Below are 11,753 nucleotides of genomic sequence, written 5' to 3'. Positions count from 1 at the left end.
ATGAGTCTGACTCTTAGCATTCTTTCCCGACAGGAAATTTGGAAGCCAATGACTGTTTCCGGGAGGAGCGGAGAAGAAGACGTTCACTTCCGGCGGAAGGAGGCTTTTCTGGAGGGATGGAGAAGTCGGAGGAGCTCCTCTCTGCGGGCGAGAAACTGCAGTTGGGTTAGTGACCTGCGGTGTCTCCGACCCTCGGCCCTGGCCTTAGATAGACCTAACGTTCCCTGCCTGGCCAACTCTCTATCTACCACAGGCACTTTTCTTCCGTAGCCCGGGATCCTTCACCGGGCCCTTAGAAGTCTCTGGGACTTTAGAGTTCTCGAACCCCTTCAAACCTCCGATCTGCCCACTTAGAGCCCTTACAGATCCCTCAGACTGCCGAGGCCTAAGCGGATCTGCGGTTTCCCCTCGCACCTGTCCCCACCCTCACGACCTCTCGGGCCGTCCCCTCACTGCCTCCCCATCTCTCTGCAGCCCCCGACCTGCGCCGGGACTTGAGATGGATCCCTTCTGGACAAGGCTGTGCTCGGAGCCTCAAAGACTTCCCGCCCGGGCCGACCCGGGCCGTCCTCGCTCTAAAGAGCCTTCCCCGGGGCTTGGCCCTTGGCCCTTCACTTGCCCAGGAGCTGCGCTTAGGGGTCTGGTGTGTCGGGGCCCCCCTGCAGCCGGGACTGCTCTGGGGGCCGCTGGAAGAGGAGCAGAAGGGTGAAGAAGTGAAACCACGGCAGGAGGAGGTATTGAAGGCTAGGACTTGTCTTCTCCCTGACTGAAATTTGGGAAACGTTCCAGTCATCTCTGGGCCTTTTTCAGTGTGTTAGAAGAACCAGGGTACTTCAAGAGATAGGCCATAGTTTTGGCCCTTCTCTCCAGGACTGTCTCTTCCCCTCACTTGCAGTAATTAAGGAAGCAGGTGCAGAAAGTTGCTGAAAGCCACATTTATAGTGTCAGGAGTGATGAAAGCCGAGAGCAGAGGTGTTTAGAATTAAAAAGCCGTGGAATCAAATCCCAGCTTTGTCACCTAGCTAGTGAAATGACGGGTCTCATTCAACTCGTTTGTAAGATAAAGGGATGGCCGGTTTTTTCTTTATTTGAATCTTTTGGGGTTATTTGGAGCAATAGATGAGAGAGTGCAGGTCAATGGTTTCGTTGCATTAACAGGTGTTAAAAAGAAAAGATGATGTACCTCTTGCTCCTTTTTTTGGTTGGTCGTCGCTGGAAGGCAGTATTGTGTTCAATTTAGTAATTCTCCACACAGTGGGAGGGAGGTGAGGGGGATAGTCTTTTGGTCTTTACTGGATGGAACATCAGACAACACAGTCCTGTAAAGGCAGAACCAGAGACCATTAACCTTCCAGGGGTTTCATATTAGATCTGTCTCAGGAAAGGTTACATCCTTCCCCCACCCCCAACCCTGGTCCCCCCAAACACATGGGAGAAGGACTCTTATTGGTTTATTTCAGGACGTGTCACTAGGCCCATGGGGAGACGTGTGTGCTTGTGAGCAGAGTTCAGGCTGGACCAGGTAAGTTACAGGAGAGTATGTAGTGAAGATGGTCCTTCTTGAGGCTTTCTGTCATGGCATGAGACAGAACCGGAAGCCCACTGTAATTCCCCACCCAGTGAGTTTTTGCAGTGAGTGTTCCAAGGGCATGGGGTCTTTAGGACTCTGCCTGCCAGAAGCTGGGGCTTTAGGGAGGGCCACTTGAAGGGGGACTCCTGAGCTAGCTCTTCCCCTGCTTTGCAGTTTGGTGCAGCGGGGCAGGCTGGAAAGTGAGGGGAACATGGCCCCAGTATGGATCAGCGAGAAGCTCCATCTGCAGGTGTACCGGGTCGTCCTGCCGGGCTCTGAGTTGCTGCTGTGGCCCCAGCCTCCCTCCGAGGGCCTGAGCCCCACCGAGCCCAGCCTAGAAGAAGAGGCAGCCATGGCTGTGGTGACAGAAGTGGACTCTGGTGTTCAGCGGGAGGTGGACTGTCCAGGACAAGATGCAGCAGAACCTTGGCCAGGTATGTGGCAAGTAGATGCTAGCTTCTCACAGTATCACCAGAACACCCTGTTGACAAGACAAAAGCAAAGCTTTGGTTCACGGAGATAAAGGAGAACATTAAAGTGGTAGTAGGTTTTCTGAGGGGACGGGTGAAGCCTGAGTGTTTATTGACATTTTGAAGCCTGGTATGAGGTGGGTCTTTCAGTGTGGAGCGGGGGCGGGGCTTGAACGGGATTGAATAAAGGATCATGACATCATTGTTTAGGATCCATGGACCCCAGGCTAGAATTTTCAGGCAAGAGGCTGAAAGAGTCTTGGGGGGTATAACCTGTCTTTTGATGCTTTCTGTTGTAGAGTATGGGTCTTTTCCATAGAATGAACAGTATCAGTATTTGCAGCTTTTATCTTCCTGAGTAAGTTTTCTGGAATAGTAAGGTCATGTTGATGAAGACAGCAAGCTGTGCATAAGGTTTCCAGTTTTTTATGTTTCTTCTACTTGGGGTGGGGGTGGAGGTCCGTTTATTTTCAGATGAGCTAAGGTGAAGAGATGGTGGCCTACTTCATTCTAAGTGTGTGTCTTTAGAGGGAGAATAGGGACCTCTGGGGTAGCCTTCTCTAGGACTCTGGAGGTTTGGAGCACCATGGTTCCCAAGAGTGCTTCCCCAGGAGGCACCTGAGACTGGACTTGAAGATAAGCACAGCATATGGTTCATGTTCCAAGGAAGAGACTGGTGTCCTTGTCCCTGCTGAAGTTAGGGGCTGAGTAGGAGGAGACACATATTCTTAAAGATTTCCTGGTAACACCACTGCTACCACCTGCTACAGTTTCTTCTAACCCTAGCACCTCGCTCTTGTTTTGCAGATCCTGGTCACCAGTCACCCCCCAGCATTGAGGGAGAGCGTGTTGTAAGCCCTGGACTTAAGCCCCAAACCCAGGATCAACTTTCCAAGGAGAGCCAAGCACTTGGTCTGCCCCCTCAGGATGGTGGCAGGGAGGAGGAGGACCCACCCCAGACACAGGAGCCACCTGAGCCTCCGAGCAGCTCTGCTCCCCAGCAGGGCCCAGAGAGCGGTGAGGCCAGTCGCTCGTCTTCTGCCAGGGGCAACCAGCTGCATGCTTACTTGGTCAGGAAGTTTCGTGGCCCCTGTGGCCAGTGCCTGCCCAGAGAAAAGACCTCAGAGCCTGGGGCCCAGCAGGCTGGAGAACAGCAGCCCCCTGGCTTCCCTGCACACTTGCGGAGCCCTCCTGGCCCAGCAGGAAGCTCCCCAAAGCAGAGGCGGCCGTACCGCTGTGGGGAGTGTGGCAAGGCCTTCCTGCAGCTGTGCCACCTGAAGAAGCACGCATTTGTGCACACGGGCCACAAGCCCTTCCTTTGCACTGAGTGTGGCAAGAGCTACAGCTCCGAGGAGAGCTTCAAAGCCCACATGTTGGGCCACCGCGGGGTGCGACCCTTTCCTTGCCCACAATGCGACAAGGCCTATGGCACCCGGCGAGACCTCAAAGAGCACCAGGTGGTACATTCCGGTGCCAGGCCCTTTGCTTGTGACCAGTGTGGCAAGGCCTTTGCCCGCCGGCCCTCCCTGCGGTTGCATCGCAAGACCCATCAGGTGCCAGCTACCCCTGCCCCGTGCCCGTGCCCGGTGTGTGGGCGGCCTTTGGCCAACCAGGGCTCCCTGCGGAACCACATGCGGCTCCACACGGGGGAGAAGCCCTTCCTGTGCCCGCACTGTGGCCGGGCGTTCCGTCAGCAGGGCAACCTGCGTGGGCATCTGCGGCTGCACACGGGGGAGCGTCCTTACCGCTGCCCGCACTGTGCGGATGCCTTTCCCCAGCTGCCTGAGCTGCGGCGCCATCTTATCTCGCACACCGGGGAGGCCTACTTGTGCCCCGTGTGCGGGAAGGCCCTTCGAGACCCACACACGCTGCGTGCTCATGAGCGTCTGCACTCGGGAGAGAGGCCCTTCTCGTGCCCCCAGTGTGGCCGGGCTTACACGCTGGCTACCAAGCTGAGGCGCCACCTCAAATCCCACCTGGCCGACAAGCCCTACCGCTGTCCCACCTGCGGCATGGGCTACACCCTCCCCCAAAGCCTCAAGCGGCACCAGCTCAGTCACCAGCCTGGGGCACCCACCAGCCCACCCTGTGGGCCTCCCGCTGCTTCTGAGCCCACTGTGGTACTGTTGCAGACTGAGCCAGAACTAGACACCGGCGGGGAACAGGACGTCTCCGCAGCCCGGGACGTCTTTGAGGTCACGATTTCCGAGAGCCAGGACAAGTGCTTTGTGGTACCTGAGGAGCCAGGCCCCGCCTCCAGCCTGGTGCTCATCCATAAGGACATGGCCTTTAGCGCCTGGGCAGAAGTGGTGGAGGTGGAGACGGGCACCTGACCCTCCCCTCAACTCCCCCGAGGAAGTTCTGTATAAAGCTAGTGTTTTCTAGCAGCTTCGTGTCTGCATCTTTCTCTTTGGGTTGCCTGATGGAATTTAGTCTACTCTGAGAAGCAGGGGAAGGATTTCCCTTCCTGTTGATGGACCACCACATCATTTCCCGACTGTAAGGTAAACCTGTTCCAGGTTTAAGAACTTCTTATTGGCCTCAGTAGAGCTTGTTCTGCTTGCTTTCCCCAGGAGCTCCTCAAGGTGCTTGTTCTTTAAACGTGGCAGAAGTGACTCCCTCTCCCCTATCTGGTAGTCCGGTAGCCGGTAGGGCTGCTGCCCTGCTGGGGCGTGTAACACTGGGATCATCACTCCCCTGAGCCCCCTGAGGGACAGGCACTTGCATCTCAAGCCAAATGGAATGACTTGAGGGTTAAAAGGACTGAAAAGCGACTTGGGGGGGCGGGGGAAAAGACCAGATGCTGAGCTCAGTTCACGGCTCACAGTTCTAACTTGGGCTCTGGGTGGTTTGTGCAGCCTTTCTCACCATCTGAGGGCTGTGAAGTTAGTTTTCTTTCTGTGCCGATAGACACCAGACTCCTGGAGGCAGCTAGGGACAGATCTGGAGCCTTTGGAAGACTTGGCCAAAGGCAGCCCTTTTGAGGGAAGGAATGAACATGGATTTTGCGTCAGCGGCGGGCCTGGGCCACCCTGGGTGCTGGGACAAAGCTGTGCACCAGACCGGGAGACGTCCTTTACAGAGGTCATGATCTAGGGCAGGAAGCATTGGACAAGAGTTTGCAGAGGATCACTAGCTAGTGCTGCGTGGACCTGTTACATGGGACGCTTTAACTCGGTCTGGGGCATCAGGGACAGCGTCCCCAAGGGATCGTGATAATAAACATTCAGCCCTTATTGTGGGCCAGTTCTTTGTGTTTGTTTATGTAATCCTCATAGCAGCCCTGTGTGGTTGGGGGTAGTAGTATTCTGGTTTTACAGATGAGAAAACAGCTTGAAGTGTCCTGCTCAAGGCGGCACAGCTCCTAGGTAGTGGAGCAGAGAGAAACTCTCCTGGGCTCATGCTAGAGTAAGGCTGTTGACCATGCGGCTGCAGCCCTGCATCACAGCCGATGGGTGGGAAGGTGCAGGTTCGGGGAACTGCATGTGCGGGAACCCTGTGGTCAGAGTCCAGGTGCTGTGAGTGACAGGCCGATGGGGCTGGGGCAGAGAGCAAGGGGAGGGGGCGGGACCAGATCTCTCCTGTCTTGCTTCGGGAGTTGGGGCTTTATTCTCAGAATATTGAGGAGCTCGATGACCTGCCTAGATTTGTGTTTGAAGAGACCACCGACGGACGGACTGGCTGGCGAGGTGTGGGTTGTGGGGAAATCCGTCAGGAAGCTGCCGAGTGGGTGGGTGGGCAATGGGGCTGTAGCAGTAGAAAAGCAGAGAAGTGAAATCATCCAGCATGTGAGCACTGTCTGCACACTAGTTAGGGGGACAGCGTGGAAACAGCCTCTGTTCTCACAGAGTTAAACCTGGTATGCAGAGACAATAAACAAAACATGTCAGATGATGGTAAATGCAGTGAAAAAAAGAATGTCCACTCCTGTTAAGAGGGTTGACATTTGTGAACTCACAGTGAGGGCAGTTGGAAGCCAGACCGGATTGCTTTGAGTAGGTGGCAAGAGAGGAAGGACTTAGCTTCTTGTTCCTTCTTCTGTCCTGCAGAATAGGTGTGACCCCTGTGTCACAGGTGAGGAAACTGCAGGTCGGAGCGGGTAAGTAGCTGGCTGAGATCACGCAGCCAGCAAGTGGCAGAGTGACTGATGCATGGCGGGTCTGTCCTCTGGTTTCCCAGCACTCGATCACGATGTCACGGGCAGCCCCGTGTCTTCCTGCTTTGCCCCTGACATTTACCCAGCACCCACCCCATCCAATGACCTGTTGACAAAGCATTCTCAAATTGTCCACAGGGAAGGGGGCACAGCTGGAGATTATGACGCTCTATGGAGAGAAAGGTCATACCATCCAAAGCCCGAAAAACAGCTGCCAATAGTAGTTTGGAGTGAGCCAGCCCTGTTTCTTGGAGCCCGTGTGAGGCCGGTGGGTCCTGTTCTTTTCTAGCGCCTGCTTCAGGCAGGCTTGTGCCAGGTCTATGTCTGCCTGGTGTTTTTAGGTGTCCTTGGGACATTCTCATCACATGATCCCCAGCTGTGCAGTGAAGGACATCTTCCTCACTCGGTAACGAGCTGCGAAGGCAAGTTGGGTGTGCTTTGGGTTGCTGGAGAGGCCTGTCCACACCCCACAACCCTCCCTAGGCCCAAACCTGGGATGCACGTGCCCCCTCGCTTCATCCCCCACACGGATGGAGAACTTTTATCTCCACTAAGGCTGTCCCTACGTGATGCAGAGCAGGGTCAGATCAAAGCCAACCAATCCAAAGGCACGTGGTTTGGGAGCCTCTGCTCTGCCGGCACTTGGTTAAGACATGAGCGGACATTGGAGGGCACTGTGTGAGCTCCCCGTGTCAGAGGCGCTTTGAGAGGAGTCATTGCCAAGGCCTGAGACCAGTAAGTAGCAGAACCGGGACAGGGCCCATGTCTTCTGACCCCCAGTGTAGTGCTGCTCAGAGGGAGAGTGAGAAGGAGAAGCGGGCTTCTGCTGAGCAGAGAGCCTGATGGGGTGCTCAGTCTCAGGACCCTGAGATCACGACCTGAGTTGAAGGCAGAGACACTTGCCCAGTTAAAATGCAGTAACTGTTTCGAAAATACTGATCACTGGAGTAATTTTCCCATGGAGGAAAGACTCTCCCTTGATGTCAAAATAATTCTCATTCGTCCTAGTGATAAAGTCCCTTTAATCCCTACTTCTTTTCCTCCACCCCCAGATAAAGTCACTTTTTTTTTTCTCCCAGATAAAGTCAGTTTTAACAGTTTGGTGCATTCAATGCTGAATTTGCTGCTGCTTGCTCAAGGGCAGAGGTGCTATGAAAATAGGGCCGGACACCTGAAACCTGGACGCAGGTTTGGCTGTGGTGCCTACAGCTGCTGAGCCAAATGGCAGAAGGTGTAGGGGACTAAAGATCTTTTATTCCCATTTGCAACTTCAACAGTCTCAGAAAATCTTGCAATAGAATAATATTTGAATCAGGTTTAGGGACCTGTAAACAAGGCAGAGCATCATGGACTGTGAAGAGGTCCATCTCTAGACAAGTTCAGACCGCCTGCACGCGCTCAGGCAAGTTCCTTGGCTTCTCTCTGCCTCAGTTCCCTCATCTGTAAAAGGGGGATAATTGCAGTACTTACCTCATCAGCACGATGCACCTGGCACGTGGTGAGCAGTTACTAAATTGTAGCTGGTTATTAGTGGTGTCACGATCAGCCCTCCTAAATTGGAAGGCAAAGTGAAGGTGCTTGCATGTTTCTACAGGAGTCGCTTGTTTGGGGCAGGTCAGCGTCACTCACAATAGCCTCGTGCTTCGGGTGCTTGTCCACTGGGCATGCTTCGTAGGACGGTGAAGCTGTTCTCTAGCAGAACGTCAGGGCATGACGGTCATGAGAGGGGAAGAGCAATAGTCTGAGAGGCAGGAGTCTGAGTCCTGCTCCCAGCTTTATCACTGACACTTGACACCTTTGATCAGTTAGGTCCCCACCTGGGAGATTCCCTTTCCTTACTGTGACATGGGGAAGTCGGACCAGATCATTGCTTTCAAATCTCAGCTCCTGCACTGAACCCTTTTGCTAACTTTTGCTATGAAATACATATATCCTATGAAATATGTCTATATATTCGCTGCTCTTCCTGCTTGTGCTCTCTCTCTCTGGCAAATAAATAAAAGCTTTTTAAAAAATAAAAGCTTTTGGGGCGCCTGTGTGGCTCAGTGGGTTAAGCCTCTGCCTTCGGCTCAGGTCATGACCTCAGGGTCCTGGGATCGAGCCCCACATCGGGCTCTCTGCTCAGCAGGGAGCCTGCTTCCTCCTCTCTGTCTCTGCCTGCCTCTCTGCATACTTGTGATCTCTATCTGTCAAATAAATAAATAAATAAAATCTTTAGAAAAAATAAAAGCTTTGATTAAATAGAAATTCCACTCATTTTAAATATTTTTTTAAAAATTTCATTTTTGAGAGAGAAGAGAAACTCATTTTAAAATGCTGATCAGATTGAGGGGGAATAAAGATAATTAACCACCTCAAAAGACATAATTTTAGCCAAAAAGGAAAAAAATATATTCTTAAGGTAAATTTATAATTTTTAAAAAGAGCTTATTTATTGATTTGAGAGAGAGAGCACAGAGGGAGAGTGAGAGGAAGAAGCGGGCTTCTGCTGAGCAGAGAGTCTGATGGGGTGCTCAATCTCAGGACCCTGAGATCACGGCCTGAGCTGGAGGCAGAGGCACTTACCCAACTGAGCAACCCACATGCCCCTAAATTTGCAATTTTTGAGGGTTTAAAAAATATGCAAAGGACAAGACCATCCTGTAGTATATGCACAGAGCCCTAGGCTTTAAAACATCTAGATTTAATGATACCTAACCTTTCCAGCTCTGAAATTCTGTCTTAGAACATGATTTTACTGTTTTCAGTGATTACAGAGATTCCTCTTACAATATAGCATTGGTCTTACCCATGATTTTGTTTGACACCAGCTTGTTGGGAGAAATGCAGCCTCTCATTATCGCCTTGTGCTTAGCGGAAATATGATCCACTCTGTGATCCAGTCTAAGTGTGCAGGCATGTGTTTGGGGTGAGAAGCAAGAGGGTTCAGCTGCATGGCACCCACTGGGCTCAGAGGGTTCCAGGAAGAACAGTAGTTGGAGGCTGGGGGCTTGTAGGTTGTGCTGGGTCTGAAGCTGAGCTTGTGCTGGGTCCATTGGTGGAACAACCATGGTGGGGCCGTCCATGGTGGGGCCACCCTGGTCTAGAAGAACTCTTGGGTCCTTCCAGAGCCACTTTCACAGGGGGGGATGCTCTCCCGCGATCCTCTCTGCAAGATAGAAGGGGCAGGTGTGGTCACCCAAGAAAACATGGAGGCTGCTGCCTTCACGTATTGAGGAATTAAGTTTACTTTTCACTGTGAACATTTTGAATCAAAATTTGAAAGAACGATGTACCCAGTCACCTCTCCACCTAGATTTAGTGATTGGTAACATTTTTGCCATGCTTGTTTAATCTCTTTGTTTTAACTCCTAAGGATTGAAAAGATAACCACAAGTCCTATAACACTTAACAAATTAACTAATTATTTCATATCATTGAATACCTAATCTACATTTTCTTATTTGCCCAAAGAAAATCATTTTACACTTTTTTGGGTTCAAAAGCCTATACCAATCATGATAATTCTATTCCTTTTGTGTATTTGCATGTTCTCTCCTTGGCTTCTTTTCTTTTTCTTTTTTTAAAGATTTTATTTATTTATTTGTCAGAGGGGGAGAGAGATAGAGAGCACAAGTAGGGGAAGCAGGCTCCCCACTGAGCAGGGAGCCCCATGCAGGACTCAGTTCCAGGACCCCGGAATCATGACCTGAGCCGAAGGCAGACACTTAACCGACTGAGCCACCCAGGCGCCCCTCTCCTTGGTTTCTATTATTCTGAACAGTCTCTGCAACCCATTTATTTCCATGTCATGAATTTGCCAGAGGGACTGGGGCCATTTGTTCTGCTAAATGTCCATCATTCCTCGTGGTGGTGGCTAACTTATCCCTTGATCACCTGTATTTCCTATAAGCTAGTAATTAAAGCTAGAGGCTCATTTAATTCCATTTCACCACTTTAGGAAGAGGCCTTTGCAGGCAGCATCGTATGTTCCTGTTGCATATACGATAGTGGTGTTTACTGGGTGCTTTCTATGTAGTAGGCATTGTCATACTTTACAAACATTAAATGTGCTTTGAAGGGGTAGCTTAGTACTTACTTCACAATGATAAACTTAACTCTGAATCCAGCCGAATCGGAGGGAGGCAGGGATATACGGAATCCAAAGAACTGCAGCAAGTGAGAGCCCAAAGATTACAAGCTCTGAGAGCTGGGGGTGCTTCTGCAGGGACACAAGGAATGGTGTAGATCAGATAAAACACAAAACCAAATTTATCGGAATGGTCTAGAGTCTTTGCTGGTCTTGTCATTCCTGGACCCAAAGCACCATGGCTTTCACAATCTCCATGCTGGCTCTCTCCTCACCAAAGAGCCCATGCTTGCCATCCAGCCCTTGAGAGAGAGAGAGAACGTGAGAGGGGGTAGTTCAGAGGGAGAAGCAGACACCCCGCTGAGCAGGGAGCCCAATGTGGGTCTTGACCTTGGCAACCAGGATCATGACCTGAGCCGAAGGCAGTTGCTTAACCAACTGGGCCACGCAGGTGTCCCAACCCATCCGTCTTCACCACACAGATGACAAACTGGGAGCCGTTTCGGCGGGGTCCAGCTTTTGCCACGGTTGAGATGTCAAGACCCATAATCTTCAGAATGAAGTTCTTATAAGCAAAGTTCTCCCTGCTAATTGGATTTGCCACTGGTACCACAACGTGTGAATTCATCAGCCCAACACATAAATCCAGGCATAAGTCTGGGAAAGCAGGAAATAAATCTAAGCAGAAAGCTTCAGTTGCCTTCCCAGGGCCTAGAGAGCCAAAACCTTCTGCTGTGGAGTATTGTCTGCAAACAGCTTGAGGAAGACATGACCTAAGACTTGCCTGTTAGTGGTCATGTCTGCGCACGAGCAGGTCATGAGCTCAGCAAGTCTGCAAGAGGCCAGTGTGAGTTTTTCAACAACAGCCTCTCGAGGTAAATAATGCTCTAATTCTGATTTTCAAGACGGTGAAGCCCAGGCCTGGCCTCCTAAACCAGCGCTCTCCGTTATGCTGTGATGCTTGTCTGTAGGGAAGGGGAGTTCTGACAGTGAGGGAACAAGAAGTCCATGTCCTGTGTATTTTGTCCTTCTCCTGACCAACACCCTCTGCTCTTTCCCGTCCTCCCTCTCCTGCTTGGATCCGCACTGGCCCCAGCCGGCCCTCAGAAAGAAAGAGGATCACCTGTCTTGAAGCAGGAAAGATGAAGCCACAGCTCTCTTCTCTACTTCTCGGGAACCCTTCTTCCCTCAATATATAATTTTTAAAGAAATTAGTGAGGTGAGATCTTTGCACTATTCTGCTAAAAAAAAAAAAAAGTAGGCTCAGTGTCCTTAGCGAATAGGGAATCCCAATTAAAACCCCCGTGAGCCCCCTGCCCGTGTGTCAGGATGGATAATGGGAAATGGATGGCGCAAACGGAGGATCTGAACGACTAGGACTCTCCATCATTGCTGGTGGGGCTGTAAGCTAGTCCCAGCACTCAGGATGACCGCTGGCCAGTGACCGGGGCAAGACCTACGCCCGCCCTGTGACCCCACGACTCTTCT

The 11,753-nt window shown here is 51.6% G+C and overlaps 1 protein-coding gene across 3 annotated transcripts; it reads left to right on the top strand.

The window, feature by feature from the left end:
- The first annotated feature begins 4 nt into the window (after positions 1-4).
- On the top strand, positions 5-4,766 carry ZNF408 (zinc finger protein 408). 3 transcript variants are annotated; one of them, XM_046015234.1, is made up of 5 exons: positions 6-165; positions 475-734; positions 1,461-1,522; positions 1,745-2,004; positions 2,848-4,766. In XM_046015234.1, exons 1-5 carry the CDS (start codon positions 117-119, stop codon positions 4,371-4,373), a joined length of 2,157 nt encoding a protein of 718 aa, XP_045871190.1. In that variant the 5' UTR covers positions 6-116; the 3' UTR covers positions 4,374-4,766. The 3 variants fall into 3 exon arrangements, with proteins under 3 accessions (XP_045871191.1, XP_045871190.1, XP_045871192.1); XM_046015235.1 differs by lacking the exon at positions 1,461-1,522 and having other exon boundaries at positions 5-165; positions 1,821-2,004; XM_046015236.1 differs by lacking the exons at positions 6-165; positions 1,461-1,522 and having other exon boundaries at positions 644-734.
- Positions 4,767-11,753: the final 6,987 nt, after the last annotated feature.

This window comes from Meles meles, chromosome 8 (genome assembly GCF_922984935.1).
Source record: "Meles meles chromosome 8, mMelMel3.1 paternal haplotype, whole genome shotgun sequence".
Classification (NCBI taxonomy): Eukaryota; Metazoa; Chordata; class Mammalia; order Carnivora; family Mustelidae; genus Meles; species Meles meles.
Note: the sequence above shows the minus strand (reverse complement) of the source record. Positions and strands in the feature narration are given on the sequence as shown.